This window comes from Azolla caroliniana, unplaced genomic scaffold (genome assembly GCF_043228905.1).
Source record: "Azolla caroliniana isolate FFs.n. ecotype wild unplaced genomic scaffold, voAzoCaro1.0.p SCAF_2, whole genome shotgun sequence".
Lineage (NCBI taxonomy): Eukaryota > Viridiplantae > Streptophyta > Polypodiopsida > Salviniales > Salviniaceae > Azolla > Azolla caroliniana.
Genome location: NW_028230437.1, coordinates 18,360,794 through 18,374,299, shown reverse-complemented (window position 1 = coordinate 18,374,299; position 13,506 = coordinate 18,360,794). Strand labels below are relative to the sequence as shown.

At 41.9% G+C, this 13,506-nt stretch overlaps 1 protein-coding gene across 1 annotated transcript; it reads left to right on the top strand.

The window, feature by feature from the left end:
* The first annotated feature begins 4,643 nt into the window (after positions 1-4,643).
* Positions 4,644-7,300, top strand: LOC147867468 (pentatricopeptide repeat-containing protein At3g09040, mitochondrial-like). Its single transcript, XM_087315257.1, has one exon. It carries the CDS (start codon positions 4,780-4,782, stop codon positions 6,772-6,774), a length of 1,995 nt encoding a protein of 664 aa, XP_087171383.1. The 5' UTR covers positions 4,644-4,779; the 3' UTR covers positions 6,775-7,300.
* Positions 7,301-13,506: the final 6,206 nt, after the last annotated feature.

The window sequence follows — 13,506 nt, the reverse complement described above, 5'->3', positions numbered from 1 at the left end:
TTACTTCCTCGGGATCAAAGTGATCCGTACCCCCGAAGGCATATTGATCAGCCAACGTCATTACGTGCTGGGTATGCTCTTAAAACTCGGGATGGCCGACTGTAAGTCCGTCTCGACTCCTCTGGACAGAACCGTCAAGCTTCGCCCTGATACGGGAAAGGTATGCGACCCGACGAGGTTCCGACAAATTTTCGGAAGCCTCATATACTTGACCATCACCCGACCCGACCTCAGTTATCCGGTCAGGGTGATCAGTCAGTTCATGGTGCGACCTACCGAGGAGCACCTTTAGTGTGCGCAACGCGTACTACGGTACGTAAGCGGCACTAAGGACCGCGGACTACTATATCGGACCACTGCAGCCGCGCAGTTAGTCAGCTACACCGATGCTGATTGGGCTGGCAACGCCGCCGATCGTTGATCCACGTCTGGATACACGTTCTCCCTCGGGAGTGCCGTGATCACGTGGAGCAGTAAGAAGCAACTGACAGTTGCACTGTCGAGCACCGAAGCTGAGTACCGAGGAACGGCAGCCACGACATGCGAAGCCATATGGTTGAAGTGACTACTTAAGGACCTGGAAGAGGAGGTGTCAGATCCGACGACGATCTATTGCGACAATCTCAGCAGCATCCAGCTCGCGAAGAACCCCGTTTTCCACACACGGACCAAGCACATTGAGGTGCACTACCATTTCGTCCGTGAGCGTGTCCTTTCCGGTGAAGTCGAACTTCAGTACGTTCCGACGGATCGGCAGATTGCCGATATCTTCACTAAGCCTCTTGGTCTGGACAAGTTGCGGCAATTCTCAGGTGCGCTCGGATTGTGTCACCTCGACGTGCCAAACTTGAGGGGGAGAACAGTCCCGAACGACCAAGCAAGGCAGCATGAAAGGAGCGGAGACCGCGACACCGAGTCGGTTGTCGAGTTTGACTTCGGATCGGCTAAAGAAGCCGAGGACGGACCCACGGAAAAGTCTGGAAGCGGACAGAAGGGGAGTAGCCGAAGGAGAGAGCCGAAGCCAACCACGCATGGGGAAGATGATGCCATCGAGGGCGAGAAGACCGAAGATGAGTTGGAGACAGCCAACTCAGACGAGAGCGAAAACCGATCAGAGGTAGCCGAGTCGATTCGGATGTTTGATTCAGACACGTTGAATCAACCGAGGCCCAAGCGGAAGAAAAGGCAGCAGAAGAAGTGTCGACACCGCAACAGCAGAAGAGCTGATAAGGGCCACATGAGCAAACAAGCCGACCGGAAGGGTCGAAGCGCGCGGAGTCAAACAGGTCGAGGAGCGCGAGCGAGGCGTGAAGCCAGGAGGAACAGGAGCTGTGAGCCCAAAGATCCCGAAGAGCCTCAAGTTGAGCTTGAGGGGGAGTGTTGAGAGACAAGCTCAACATCGGCCGAATCGGCTGAAGAAGCCGAGGACCAGATCGGTTGGGACCGATCGGTTAGGCCGTTAGGAAAGATATTCCGTGAGGAATATATTTGGGAGTTGGTGTAGGAGCTCTTAATGAGCATTGAAGTACTGTCAGTACTCCGGTCAGTCCTTCTAGGACTTGTACAAAGTGTTCATTGAACACATATATGTATTGTTGTTTTTTTCTTGAATATAATTTTCTAGTGTCTTCTCTCTCACTCTCTCCGTCTCTCCCGCGTATACTGTGTAAGCTCAAGCTCTCCATTAAACCTGAGTTTCCTTCCTTCTGTTCAGTCTTCATACTTGCTTCCGCACGCTACTTTTTACAAAATTCAATGATGGTACCATTTTTGGTTGCTTGACTAATAGATAGCAAGTGTTTGGTGATGCATGGGACATAGAGAACTTCATCTACTATGAAGTGTCTTCCTTCGGTAATCTCAAAAGTAATTTCACCCTTGCCAATTGATACCTTGTTTAGTTCTATTATTACCAAATCTTACTATGATATGGGGTTCAACTTGCTTATAATTACATAGCCAATCTTTCTAGTTGAGTGGTTAGTAGCACCAGTTTCAAGATACCATATGTCTTTTACATTACTTCGATTTGGAGTAGTAGCAGAAAGTGATTCGGCAAAGAATGCTTGAAGAACATCATCATATGTGTCATCATTTTGATTTTCTCCATTATGATATCCATCTCCTATGTCTTCATCATCATGCATTTATTCTTCAACAATATGGGCTTGTACATGCCTCCAAGGTTGGTAATTCCTGAAATTTGACTTAGAACGACAATATTTCGTTGCGTGATTACTACGTTTACAGATTTTACAATAAGAATTGTTAAACCGCATTCCTCTTGGATTAGTGTTTGGAGCTTTCCTTATCAATGACTTTGAGATTTCTCCTCTTTGGTTGAACCTTTTGTTTTTGTATGCTACCATTGCCATGCTTGGAGTTGAATTGGGAGTCCTTTGTGAACACATTGTTTCTTCCTATCTAATATTCACAAGAAGATGAATTAATGTGGAACAATTTGAAGAGTTTTAGGTGGTTCTAAATGTTGACCGTGAGTGAGGAAGAGCACCAAGAAGGAAAACCTTTTGTAATTTACTTTGAATTTCCAATCAAGTTAATACATTGTCTAATTTCTTTTGCCGTATTGAGAGAAATTCACCAACCAGTTGTTTGTCCATCATTTTGTAGTTGACAAATGCTTGAAGTGTGTGGACTTGTTGGGCATCATTTTTGGGTTCGTAGATAGTTTGCAGATGCTTCCACATTTCTTGTGTCATCTCCATTTTCCTTGTTGTTTCATTGGTGACATCACTTACATGCATAAGTATTCCATTCTTGCGCACAGGTCCTTTTCCTCATATTCTTCACGATCTTCTTCTTTTCCAAGTTTTTTTTATGATCATGATGAAATTATATCCCATTTTTATGATCCTGAAATTATATCCCATAGTTTATTATATTTAAACAGTAATTCTAATCTTGCCTTCCATATTCGATTATTTGTGTCTGGTAGTTTCTCAATAGTAAATTTTCGTTTGTTGGACGAAAACATGAATTGTGCCATTATTGGAGATGGTTATCTAGATTAGCGAAGGCAAACACAAACTTGACTTTGTTATTTGTCGATTTTTTTGACACTACAACTATTTGTGTTTTAGTAAGGGCATAAAGCGTTGAATTACAATAAGGGCATATGTTTTGAGATTGTAGGAAAAGAAAGAGATAGATAGAAGAAAAGAAGAGAGAGAGAGAGAATGAGAGAAACAATTTATTATTATGATAAAATGCCCTAACCAACACAAAGATGGTGGTGGCTTTATAAAAGATCATGAGAGAAACCATCTTCATAAGAAACTAACTACTACTAATATTATTATTATTATTTTGCTTAATTATTATTATTTTCCATGCTATATTCACTTTATGAATCATTATATTTAGATATTGATCAATGTTGTGCTTTCGGCTAAAGTGGTTTAACGTCATGCTTATGTATTATAAAACTTTTCAAATTTTACTTAGTCAAAAGAAATACAAAGAGTGAAAATAGCTTTACAAAAATTGTCATTGTCATTTTTTCCACGATAAAGAGTGAAAATGACAACATTTTTCTTGAAAAAGAGAAATGATGAGAACGAACTACATCAATGTAGGTGTTCTACATAGAGAATGATGGCCGTTTGGCCTATAAGAAAATAATTTCATGTGCAAAGCACATTGTTCAAGTCCATATGTGTAATGTTCAAGTCCACATTGCAATAATAAAAGTCTATTTAAATACAACTTCCATGCTCAAATGTCTTGGCAGAACATGGTGGTCACAGAAACAAGTGCTCTTATTGAGATGTATGCAAAATGTGGAAGTATGCTTGAAGCTCAACAAGTCTTTGCTATAAGACAAGCAAGAAGTCTTATTGAATGGACTAGTTTAATTTCGAGATATGCTCGAAACGAAGAAACTGTACAAAAAACATTTAGCACAATTATGGTTTCAAATATCTTCTCATGGAATGCACTCAAAAGAGGCTATAGAGACCATCGATATGCTGATGAGTTTTGAAGAGATGCAAGACAATATATGTATATTATTTACTTTAATTTTAATATCGAGGATATTTTTTTTAAAAGGTCTATTTAAGTACATACAATTTCTTCATATGAACCTTACATAAAAAAATGCATTGAAAAACTACAATAGAACATTGATACAACTAGCGAGAATATAATCCATGCTATAATATAATAGCCTTAGTGTAACCAAATTACAATGGTTTCTTTGGTGCTCATTGCTACAACTTCTCCTTGTCATTTTGACGAGGTGTTTTCACCTTCTTGGCCCACTAGAATTTTCCTAGGCAACTTGTGTTGTACTAATGCAAAGTTCCATAGCATTCCACATCAACAATGAAATAACGGGAACATGATTCTATTGCGCACATACTTGCTCTTGCAAATGTCTCGCGATTTCTAGTTTCCACAATAATAGGCCCTTTGAAGGCAGTATTATCGAAAGACTTTGGTAGCGAATCACATTTTCGTCGGAGACGTTGTACCAAACATTTTGATTGTGAAGAAGCACCATTACGACGATTACATTGGTCACGAGATCATCTTCAAAGCTTGGGGTAATCATTGACAAATTTCATCCTTTAGAAAAGAAACTTAAAGAGTGGTAAGGTAAGTTATGAATCCAATGATGGATACACACTTTGAAGGTTTCAAAACCTGTAGCTATTAGTTTCGAACTATTGATCCAGCAGTATTTATTATCAGTACAAGGATGAGATCAGAAACAGGGGAGAAGGAAGAAGACGATGACGACGATGAGTCGTGGCCATGACGAGAGCGTTTGCTTCTTCTGTCGCCTCATTACTCAGAGCTTGTGCCAAAGAGAAGGATCTAGAGGGAGGAAAGAAAATACATGCAGATATACTGCAGAGAGGGTTGCTTGAAAAATATCCTCACATTGGCAGTGATTTAGTGAGCATGTATGTGAAATGTGGTTCTTTGGAAAGATCTAAGAAAACCCTGGAATCTCTTCCTGTTCGAGACACCATTGCTTGGAATGCACTTATTGCAGGATATGTTAAAAGTGGTCACAATAAGGAAGCCATGGATTGTTTCCATCATATGTGCAATGAAGATATGTCATGGCCTGATTCGATAACATATAGTTGTATCTTGAAAGCTTGTGCAAGTATAGAGTGTTTGGAAAAAGGTAAAGAGATTCATGATGAAATCATACGGAAAGGTTTGCTTGGTAAAGATGTGGTTCTTGGCACCTCTTTGGTGGATATGTATGCGAAATGCGATCAAATGTCGAAGGCGGAAGAAATGTTCAATGAACTTCGCAGTCGTAATGTCATCTCTTGGAATGTGTTAATAACAGGGTATGCTCGACATGGGCAGAGTAAAGAAGCTCTTCTTTGCTTTGAAAGAATGCGACGGGAAGGCATCTCTCCAGATTCAGTCACTTTTATGTGCATTTTGAAGGCATGTGGTAACGTACAAGATGTTCACAAAGGCAAAGAAATTCATGATGAAATCATAGGTAAAGGGTTACTCAGGAAGGATGTGATGCTTGGAAATTGCTTGATTGATATGTATGCCAAATGTGGTGTGTTAGGAAAAGCTGAGCAAGTGCTTAAAGAGCTTCCGATGCGGAATGTGGTTTCTTGGTCCACTATCATTTCTGGATATGTCCTTCATGGACATGACAAAGAAGCTCTGACTTGCTATGGTAGGATGAAAAGCTGTGGCCTCTCACCGAATTCAGTGACTTTTATTTCATTATTGAAAGCTTGTGCGAAAACAATGGCTATTACCACTGGCATACAGATACATAGTGAGATCACCCAGAAGGGGTTTGTGAGGAACAACATTGTGCTTGGAACTGCACTTATCAACATGTATGTTAAATGTGGTGAGTTTTGTAAAGCACAACAAGTGCTATATGAACTTCCTTATCGAGATACGGTGTCTTGGAATACAATCATTGCAGGATATGCTGAACAAGGACAATGTGAAGAAGCATTGGACTGTTTTAACAAAATGCAAGATGAAGGAATTTCTCCAGATGCCAAGACATTTGGGTGTATTTTAAAAGCATGTGGTATCATTGGGTCCATTGAGAAAGGTGATGAAATTCACGATGAGGTATTCAGGAAAGGATTTGTGCCAAAAGATATTGTTCTTGGCACTGCATTGGTTGATATGTATGCCAAATGCGGCACATTGGTAAAAGCAGAGGAAGTGTTTAAGAAGCTTCCTTTTCGAGACATTGTGTCTTGGAATACACTCATTGCTGGGTATGCTCAACATGGGCAGGGTGAGGAAGCATTAAATTGTTTGAGTAGTATGCAAAGGGAGGGAGTGTCTCCAAACACAGTAACATTTCGTTGCATCTTGAATGCATGTAGTCGTTCGGGTTTAGTGATTGAGGGTGAGATTTGTTTTGTCGATATGAGCCAACAATATGGCATCATGCAAGATATAGAACACCACACTTGCATGATTGATCTTTTTGGCCGAGTAGGAAACTTTGAGAAGGTGAGTACTGTAATTAGACAGTTCCCTCATTGTGATTATCTTCTAGTTTGGGATGCAATATTGGGTGCCTGCCAAAAATGGGTAAATGTGGAGCTTGGGAAAATCGCTTTTGAACGGGCAATTCAACTAGATAGTCACAACACATCATCATATATCTTGATGGCCAATATTTATGTAACTGCTGGCATGCATCAAGACGCAAAGGAGATTGAGGTTATGAAAGCAAAATATTTCTGGGATGAAGTCGAAAGTTTGAATAAAGCTTATTTGTCGGGAATGTAAAGAACTGTATTTGATGCCAGATTTTGGGTCATGCATCATGTTTTCTCAAAACATCATCTGCCTAATCTGCCCACATGTATATTTTGTAAGAAAATAATTCAAAGGACAAAAGCTTAACAAGATGCATAAGCTGACACCTGTTGCAGCTACTTAGAAAATGCGAAACAACCCAATGGACATAAAATATGAAGTCCTCAAACACACTTTGATTAACCTAGCATGGCTTCTCATCACAGAATCCAACACATTTGAGACAAGCATTAAACCCTTTGAGACACTTGAAAGGAAAAACATTTGTAAATTATATAGAATCCACAATAAGGAACATATCGACAATTCCTAACAAACTCTAGCTATGATACTGAGCTAAGTTTTGAAGATATAGACAAGTTAATGTGTAATTACGATATATCTCCTCTATCGTGCAATACTAAATATTACTATTCTTTCAAAATACATGGGCATCTCATAGTAAGATATAGCTTGATTTTCTCAATCCTAATCATTTCACATTTTCTCTTGGAATGCAAAACCACAGCCATGTAGCTCTGATATTGTTTGTGCTCTGTTCAACCAAGCAACATCGATGAAGGAATGGTTCTTATTAATGTTGCCTTCTTGATTGAACTTAAGTTTGCATTAAAATTCACCATCAAAACTGAATGCATCATTGATGTTCTCATTTTACTTTAAGTAGAATATGTATCATCAATTGGAAACATTTAAAGAGACATGGATTCCTAATAGAAAACATCATTGTGCTTTTATGGAAGCATCATCTCTTCGAGGAGAAATCTTTAGAGTCGTGGATTCCTAATGGAAGTAGAAAAACTGATGATCCTGGTTTTGAGCAATATTCATGCAAAACCTCAAAAATGTCTATGCCCTTTACAACGTTTCTTTGTGAGCTCTCGTATGTTTACAAATTCTCCCAGTGATCAAACTTCAGGCATAGAATCCCCTTTTACTTAAACATGTACTTAGATGTTTGTGTACATAATGCAACAAAAGTTTTTCTTTTTCTTTTTTTCAAAAAAAAATCCTCCATAGGTATTAAAGAAGTCAATATACAAAACAGTCCACTATTACAATGAATATTGCAACATATTTAATTAGAAACTCTTGAACAGTCATGTAGCTTCAGCAATCCAACCACATTTAACATCCATATCAATCAAGGAATTACCACCAATGACATTTATCAATGTAGTCTATGCCACATATATTACTAAGCCTTCCGTCTCTTATTTTGATTAGCCAGCTTCTCCAAATCACGCCTCAGCCCTACTTCCAATGTTCACCAAATTGAGCTTCTCTTCAATATCCACAACGCCTTGTCTGTCACATTCTTTTGCAACTATGGCACTAGAATGAGGATCTTTTCCATTAGTTTCTACTTTTAGTTCCGATCCTAATGCTTCAAGACTATATCATCGAAATGAGTGTCTTTAACAGTAGTTAATGTTGATGCAAGAACTTCAAGACTTCCCTCAAGTTTTATGAATTTCTTGGTGATGAGAACATCTGAATGTACTTGAAGACTTTGATTAGATGAATCCGTATTGATAAAATCTAAAATGCTTGGCAGACTTGCGGTCTCAAGATCTTGGGTTTCTGGCTGTTTTACAATTTGTTTTAGTAGTTCTGATGGAACAATCACATACCCATGTTCATTGACTTTCAGTTGGTCTATTGAATCTTATCTACCTATGGTTGTGGTAGCTTTCTGCATCAGATCAAATGTTTTTCCCCATTTTTCTACATGTTGATTCTCAGATATCACATTCTTGCTCAATGATAAAGGAATACATGAATACCTGCAAGGATACTTCATTTGGAATGAGGCATGTCCCCTCTTGAAGTACATTCACAATTTTGGAATAACCATTGTTGCCAAAAAAATCAGAACACCACTGAAGAGTATGTCTGCTAGGATCTTCAAAAATGCCCCATTTCACCATCCACATCAAGATTCTGTTTCATACTCATAGTTTGAGATGAATCATTTGAATTTTGCATAGTAATATTTTCCATTATTGCATGCTTTGTTGCATCCCCTTTTTGAATGGCATCTATTTCAAACAAATTGCCAATGACTTTTGCATTACTTCAAAGCAATTGAACACTTTATAACCTTTTTTGTGGTTGGCATATCCTAGATTTACAGCATTCCATGAAGCCGTGTCTTGGTGTTGAGCGGACAAGCTCAATCGGATCCGGATCGGCTAAATAAACCAGAGCCGGATCAGTATCCGGAACGGAGAACCGGGTAGGTGTCCGGATGGTATCCAGAACCAGGAGTTGGATCAGATTGTAACCGGTAGGCCGTTAGAGGTCTACAATCTTAGCCTAGTATGTAGGCAGATTCCTTAGAGTTAGTGTTAGTCACTCGTATGAGCATTGAAGTACCTGTCAATCCTTTTAAGGACTTGTATAAAAAGTGTTATGTAGGACATTTGTATACACAACGTGTTATTATTTTGAATTGAGTTTAATGTTATTCTGCTCTCTTTGTCTCTCATGTGTACTATGTATTATAAGCTTCCATTAAACCTATGTTTATTCTCTGTCGCTATCCGGTGTAACCGATTTTGTCAAAGCTTCCGTTGTTGTATTCTTTTACACGGTGTCAAAGCGCGAGGGTTGAGAACCTTTGCTACCGACAAGCGATTTCCAAAGACAAACCCTAACTTCCGGAAAAGCACAGACCGAAAAGAATGAAGATATGGATAAAAGCATGGCAAGCTCGCTTCCAACAGAAAAGCTTGACCGGGGCAATTATGCGTCGTGGTAATATAAAATGCACCAGTATTGTTGGGGCATGGATAATGGAGCTACGTGGAAGGAGTGAATGTAGCATCACCAAATTCGACACACAAGGACTTCCTAGTATGGGAACAAGGAGTGAGCAAAGTATTGTATTGTCTCGCATCTTGTGTGCACGACCAGATTCTTGGCTACATCAGGGATGCAAAAACATCGAAAGAGGTCTGGGAAAATCTCCGGAAGATTTTCGCCGCAAGTACCACGGGTCGGAAATTGCAGCTCCAACAAGACCTCAACAATATCCGGCAACGGGATATGTCGGTTATCAACTACACCACCAAGATCAAGGAGATCTATGACACGCTCGGGTCCATCAATGTGATTGTGGACGACGACGATATGGTTCAAATCTACCTCGGTTGTCTAGCACTCCGGTACGGGCCAATCTGGATAGCGATTTAAACCCGGGAGAAGACACTGTCCTACTTCGACCTGCAATCAATGCTCGTGGTTGAAGAAAACCACGCGACTGGTTCGAGGACCCCTCAATCGGACAACCAAATGTTGTACATGGAGGCGGATCGGCCTTGTGGGCATGGAGGACGAGGTGGGTCGACATGCAATGCAGGCGGCCGGCAAGAGCAGAACTAGAGGCACGGAGATAGTGTTGACAACAGTTCCAGACCCTCCACAAGTAGGGGGAGTCAAAGTGGCCGATGAAACCAGCAATCAAAGACCGAAATGGAATACTGGTATGGAGTGCTGGAAGAAGCGTGCCTATTTGGACAAATCCGGATTCGGCAAGGCTGGTCGAGGAAACCAGCAAAGCTCGCACTATGCTGAAGGATCAGAAGGATCCGGAAACGAAAAGACCGGACAAAGGCCAGCCTTTGTGATGAAGCACAAGGCAAACTCAATGAAGAAGACAACTTCCAGATCGGAGGAAGTGTGGTACATTGACTCCGGAGCATCAAACCACATGACGAGCCATGAAGAGTGGTCCTCGTTTTTGGAAAAGATGGAGCAACCGAGAGTTGTCAAACCGGAGACAACACTCCTCACCCGATTGTGCATGTCAAAGAAGTCTCTTTAAGCCATGTGGAACAAAAGGGAAAGCTGATGAACGCACTACATGTTCCGACAATCACAAAGAACCTGGTGTCGGTCGGGCAGATCGTCGACCAGGGGATGCAGGTGCGGTTCACGCACCTCGGGTGCTTCATTGAGGAAGAGGGCCAAATTATTGCGCAAGGGCGCTGGGACGGGAGGATGTTCATCCTCGACACCAATGACATTCGCACCGCTATGTTCACAAAGGGTCAGAAGATTGAGTCGGATATCGATCTATGGCACAAGCGGATTGGTCACATCAACTATTAGAGGCTTCAAGACCTGCAATCAAAATAGGTTGTTTTCGGTTTGCTGAAATTCAGTGGTGGGAAGGCTCAAATTTGTGAAGCCTGCCAACTCGGGAAGCAACACCGGCTTCCATTCCCCACCGAAAGAAACTGGAACCGTAACAAGCTCAATTTGATACATTCGGATGTATGGGGACCGACACAGAATGTTAGTCTTGGCGGTTAGTCGATATTTCGTCTCCTTCATCGACGACTACAGCCGGCACACATGGATCTACCTGTTGAGTGATCAAGTTCAACTTAGTTTAGTTAGTTAGTCAACACATGTAACTTAGTAGTTACCTAGATAGAATCTAGTTAGTGTGTTGACCATAAAGCCTTAAATAGGATTTTGTACTCGAGTGGGATACATTGTAGATCCGCCACTCCATGCTCATTTAATATAGGACTTACACATTGTACCTATATTCTCCTAGCACATGTGCACCCTTGCACATGAAACCTATATATACCTCATTGAAGGTATTTTTGTATTCGATGATAGTTCAAGATGATATTTACCTTTTAATGTACTTTATCATCCCCCATCTTGCTTTTGTGTTATAAGTGTACTTCTCTCTCTCTTCCTCTCACACACACATACACACACATATCACTTAATCTTCCGCTACGTAATCTCTTAACTTAATCACATAATTAGGTAATAATTATTCCTTAATTAATTACCTAATCCTTAACATGGTATCAGAGCGTGTGGTTTAGCATATCCACTAAGCCCACTCGACACTCCGTGATTGTGTGTTCAAAACGCTGACGACAAATTCCGACCATTCGCTACCATAGTGCCGCTACGTAGCAAAAGTACATTATCGAAGAAAGAAGAGCCAACAAGACACAAAACAACATGATTCATCTTGGGAGTACAAGATGACCCAATACCTTGTCGGCCAAGGGTATTGGAGCTACATCAAGGACGCACTCGAGAACAAGCCCGACAACACAAACGCCAACTACCCAACGTGGGAGCAAGGAGCGAGTCGGGTAATGTATTGCTTGGCAACATGTGTCCACGACCATATTCTTAGCCACATTCGAGACGCCAAGACGCCTAAAGAGGCATGGGAGAACTTAAAGAAAATGTTCGTCACCAACACGACCACCCGCAAACTTCAACTCCGGCAAGAGTTGAATAACATTCGGCAAAAAGGCATGTCCGTGTTGGACTACACCGCCAAAATCAAGAGCATTTGTGACTCGCTTGGCTCCATCAACATAAACATCAACGAAGACGAGATGGTTCAAGTATGCTTGGGCGGCCTCGCACAACGATTTGATCCACTACGTATGGAAATCTTGGCGAGAGATAACCCTCCTTCGTTCTTCGACCTCCAATCGATGTTATTGGTCGAAGAAAACCACGTCTGAACCAAAAGCAAGGCACCGGAAGGACAAATGTTCTTCTCGAATTCGGACGGTGGTCGTGGAAGAGGTCGTGGCGGTAGAAGAGGAAGCCATCGGGGAACCTTTGAAAGAAGGGGGAGCTTCCAAGCCGAACAAGGTTGGCAAACGAGGCCCGCAACTTGCAATTATTGCGGCAAAATCGGCCATTATGAGGCAGAGTGTCGGAAGAAAAGAAGTGAGTCGGCGTCGACAAGTCGACAACTCACAAACTACGCCAACAACTCCGAATACGAGGATTACGGCGGACTATTCATAATGCGGCATAGAGCGAACTCTATGACGGCCTCCGACTCTGCAAGCATCTCCAATCTGGAAGACGTGTGGTTCGTAGATTCCGGCGCCTCACATCACATGACATCCCACGAAGAGTGGTTTCGCGATTTACGAACGCCGGATCGACCCGGCTTTATAGAGACGGGAGACGACACCACGCATCACATTCGACACATCGGCAATGTCCCATTCGGGAAAGAAGGCGAGAAAACTTGCATCAAGAATGTCCTGCACGTGCCCACAATAACAAAGAATTTGGTCTCGGTCGGCCAAATCGTGGAGCAAGGCATGCAAGTCCGCTTCACCAAAGAAGGATGTTTCATCGAGAAAGATGGTCGAGTCGTAGCGAAGGGGCGGAGAGAAGGCCGAATGTTCATCCTCGATTCGAACGAGGTGAAATCGACAATGTACGCTAAAGGTCTCAAAAACAAGACAAACATCGAGTTGTGGCACAAAAGAATCGGCCACATCAACCTCCAACGGCTCCGAGCTATGCAAACAAAGGGAGTTGTCATCGGACTTCCGACATTTGAGTCGAAACGAGTCGACCGAGTATGTGAAGCGTGTCAACTCAGCAGACAACATCGACTCCCATTCCCGAAGGAGAGCTCCGCAAGCAAAGGCCTCCTCGACGTCATACACTCAGATGTATGGGGACCGGCTCAAACGCCGACGATCGGTGAATGCCGATACTATGTAACCTTCATCGACGACTACTCATGCTACGCGTGGATCTACCCGATGAAGAAGAAGAGCGAAGTGTTCTCCCACTTCCAAAAGCTCAAGGGGCAAGTTGAAAAAGAAACCGGTCGGCACATTCGATGCCTACGATCAGATGCAAGAAATGAGTACTTCTCCGACAAATTCACCTCCT

What these genes read in the sequence shown, in the direction of transcription:
- LOC147867468 (XM_087315257.1), top strand. Translation starts at nt 4,780, where the DNA reads ATGACGAGAGCGTTTGCTTCTTCTGTCGCCTCATTACTCAGAGCTTGT.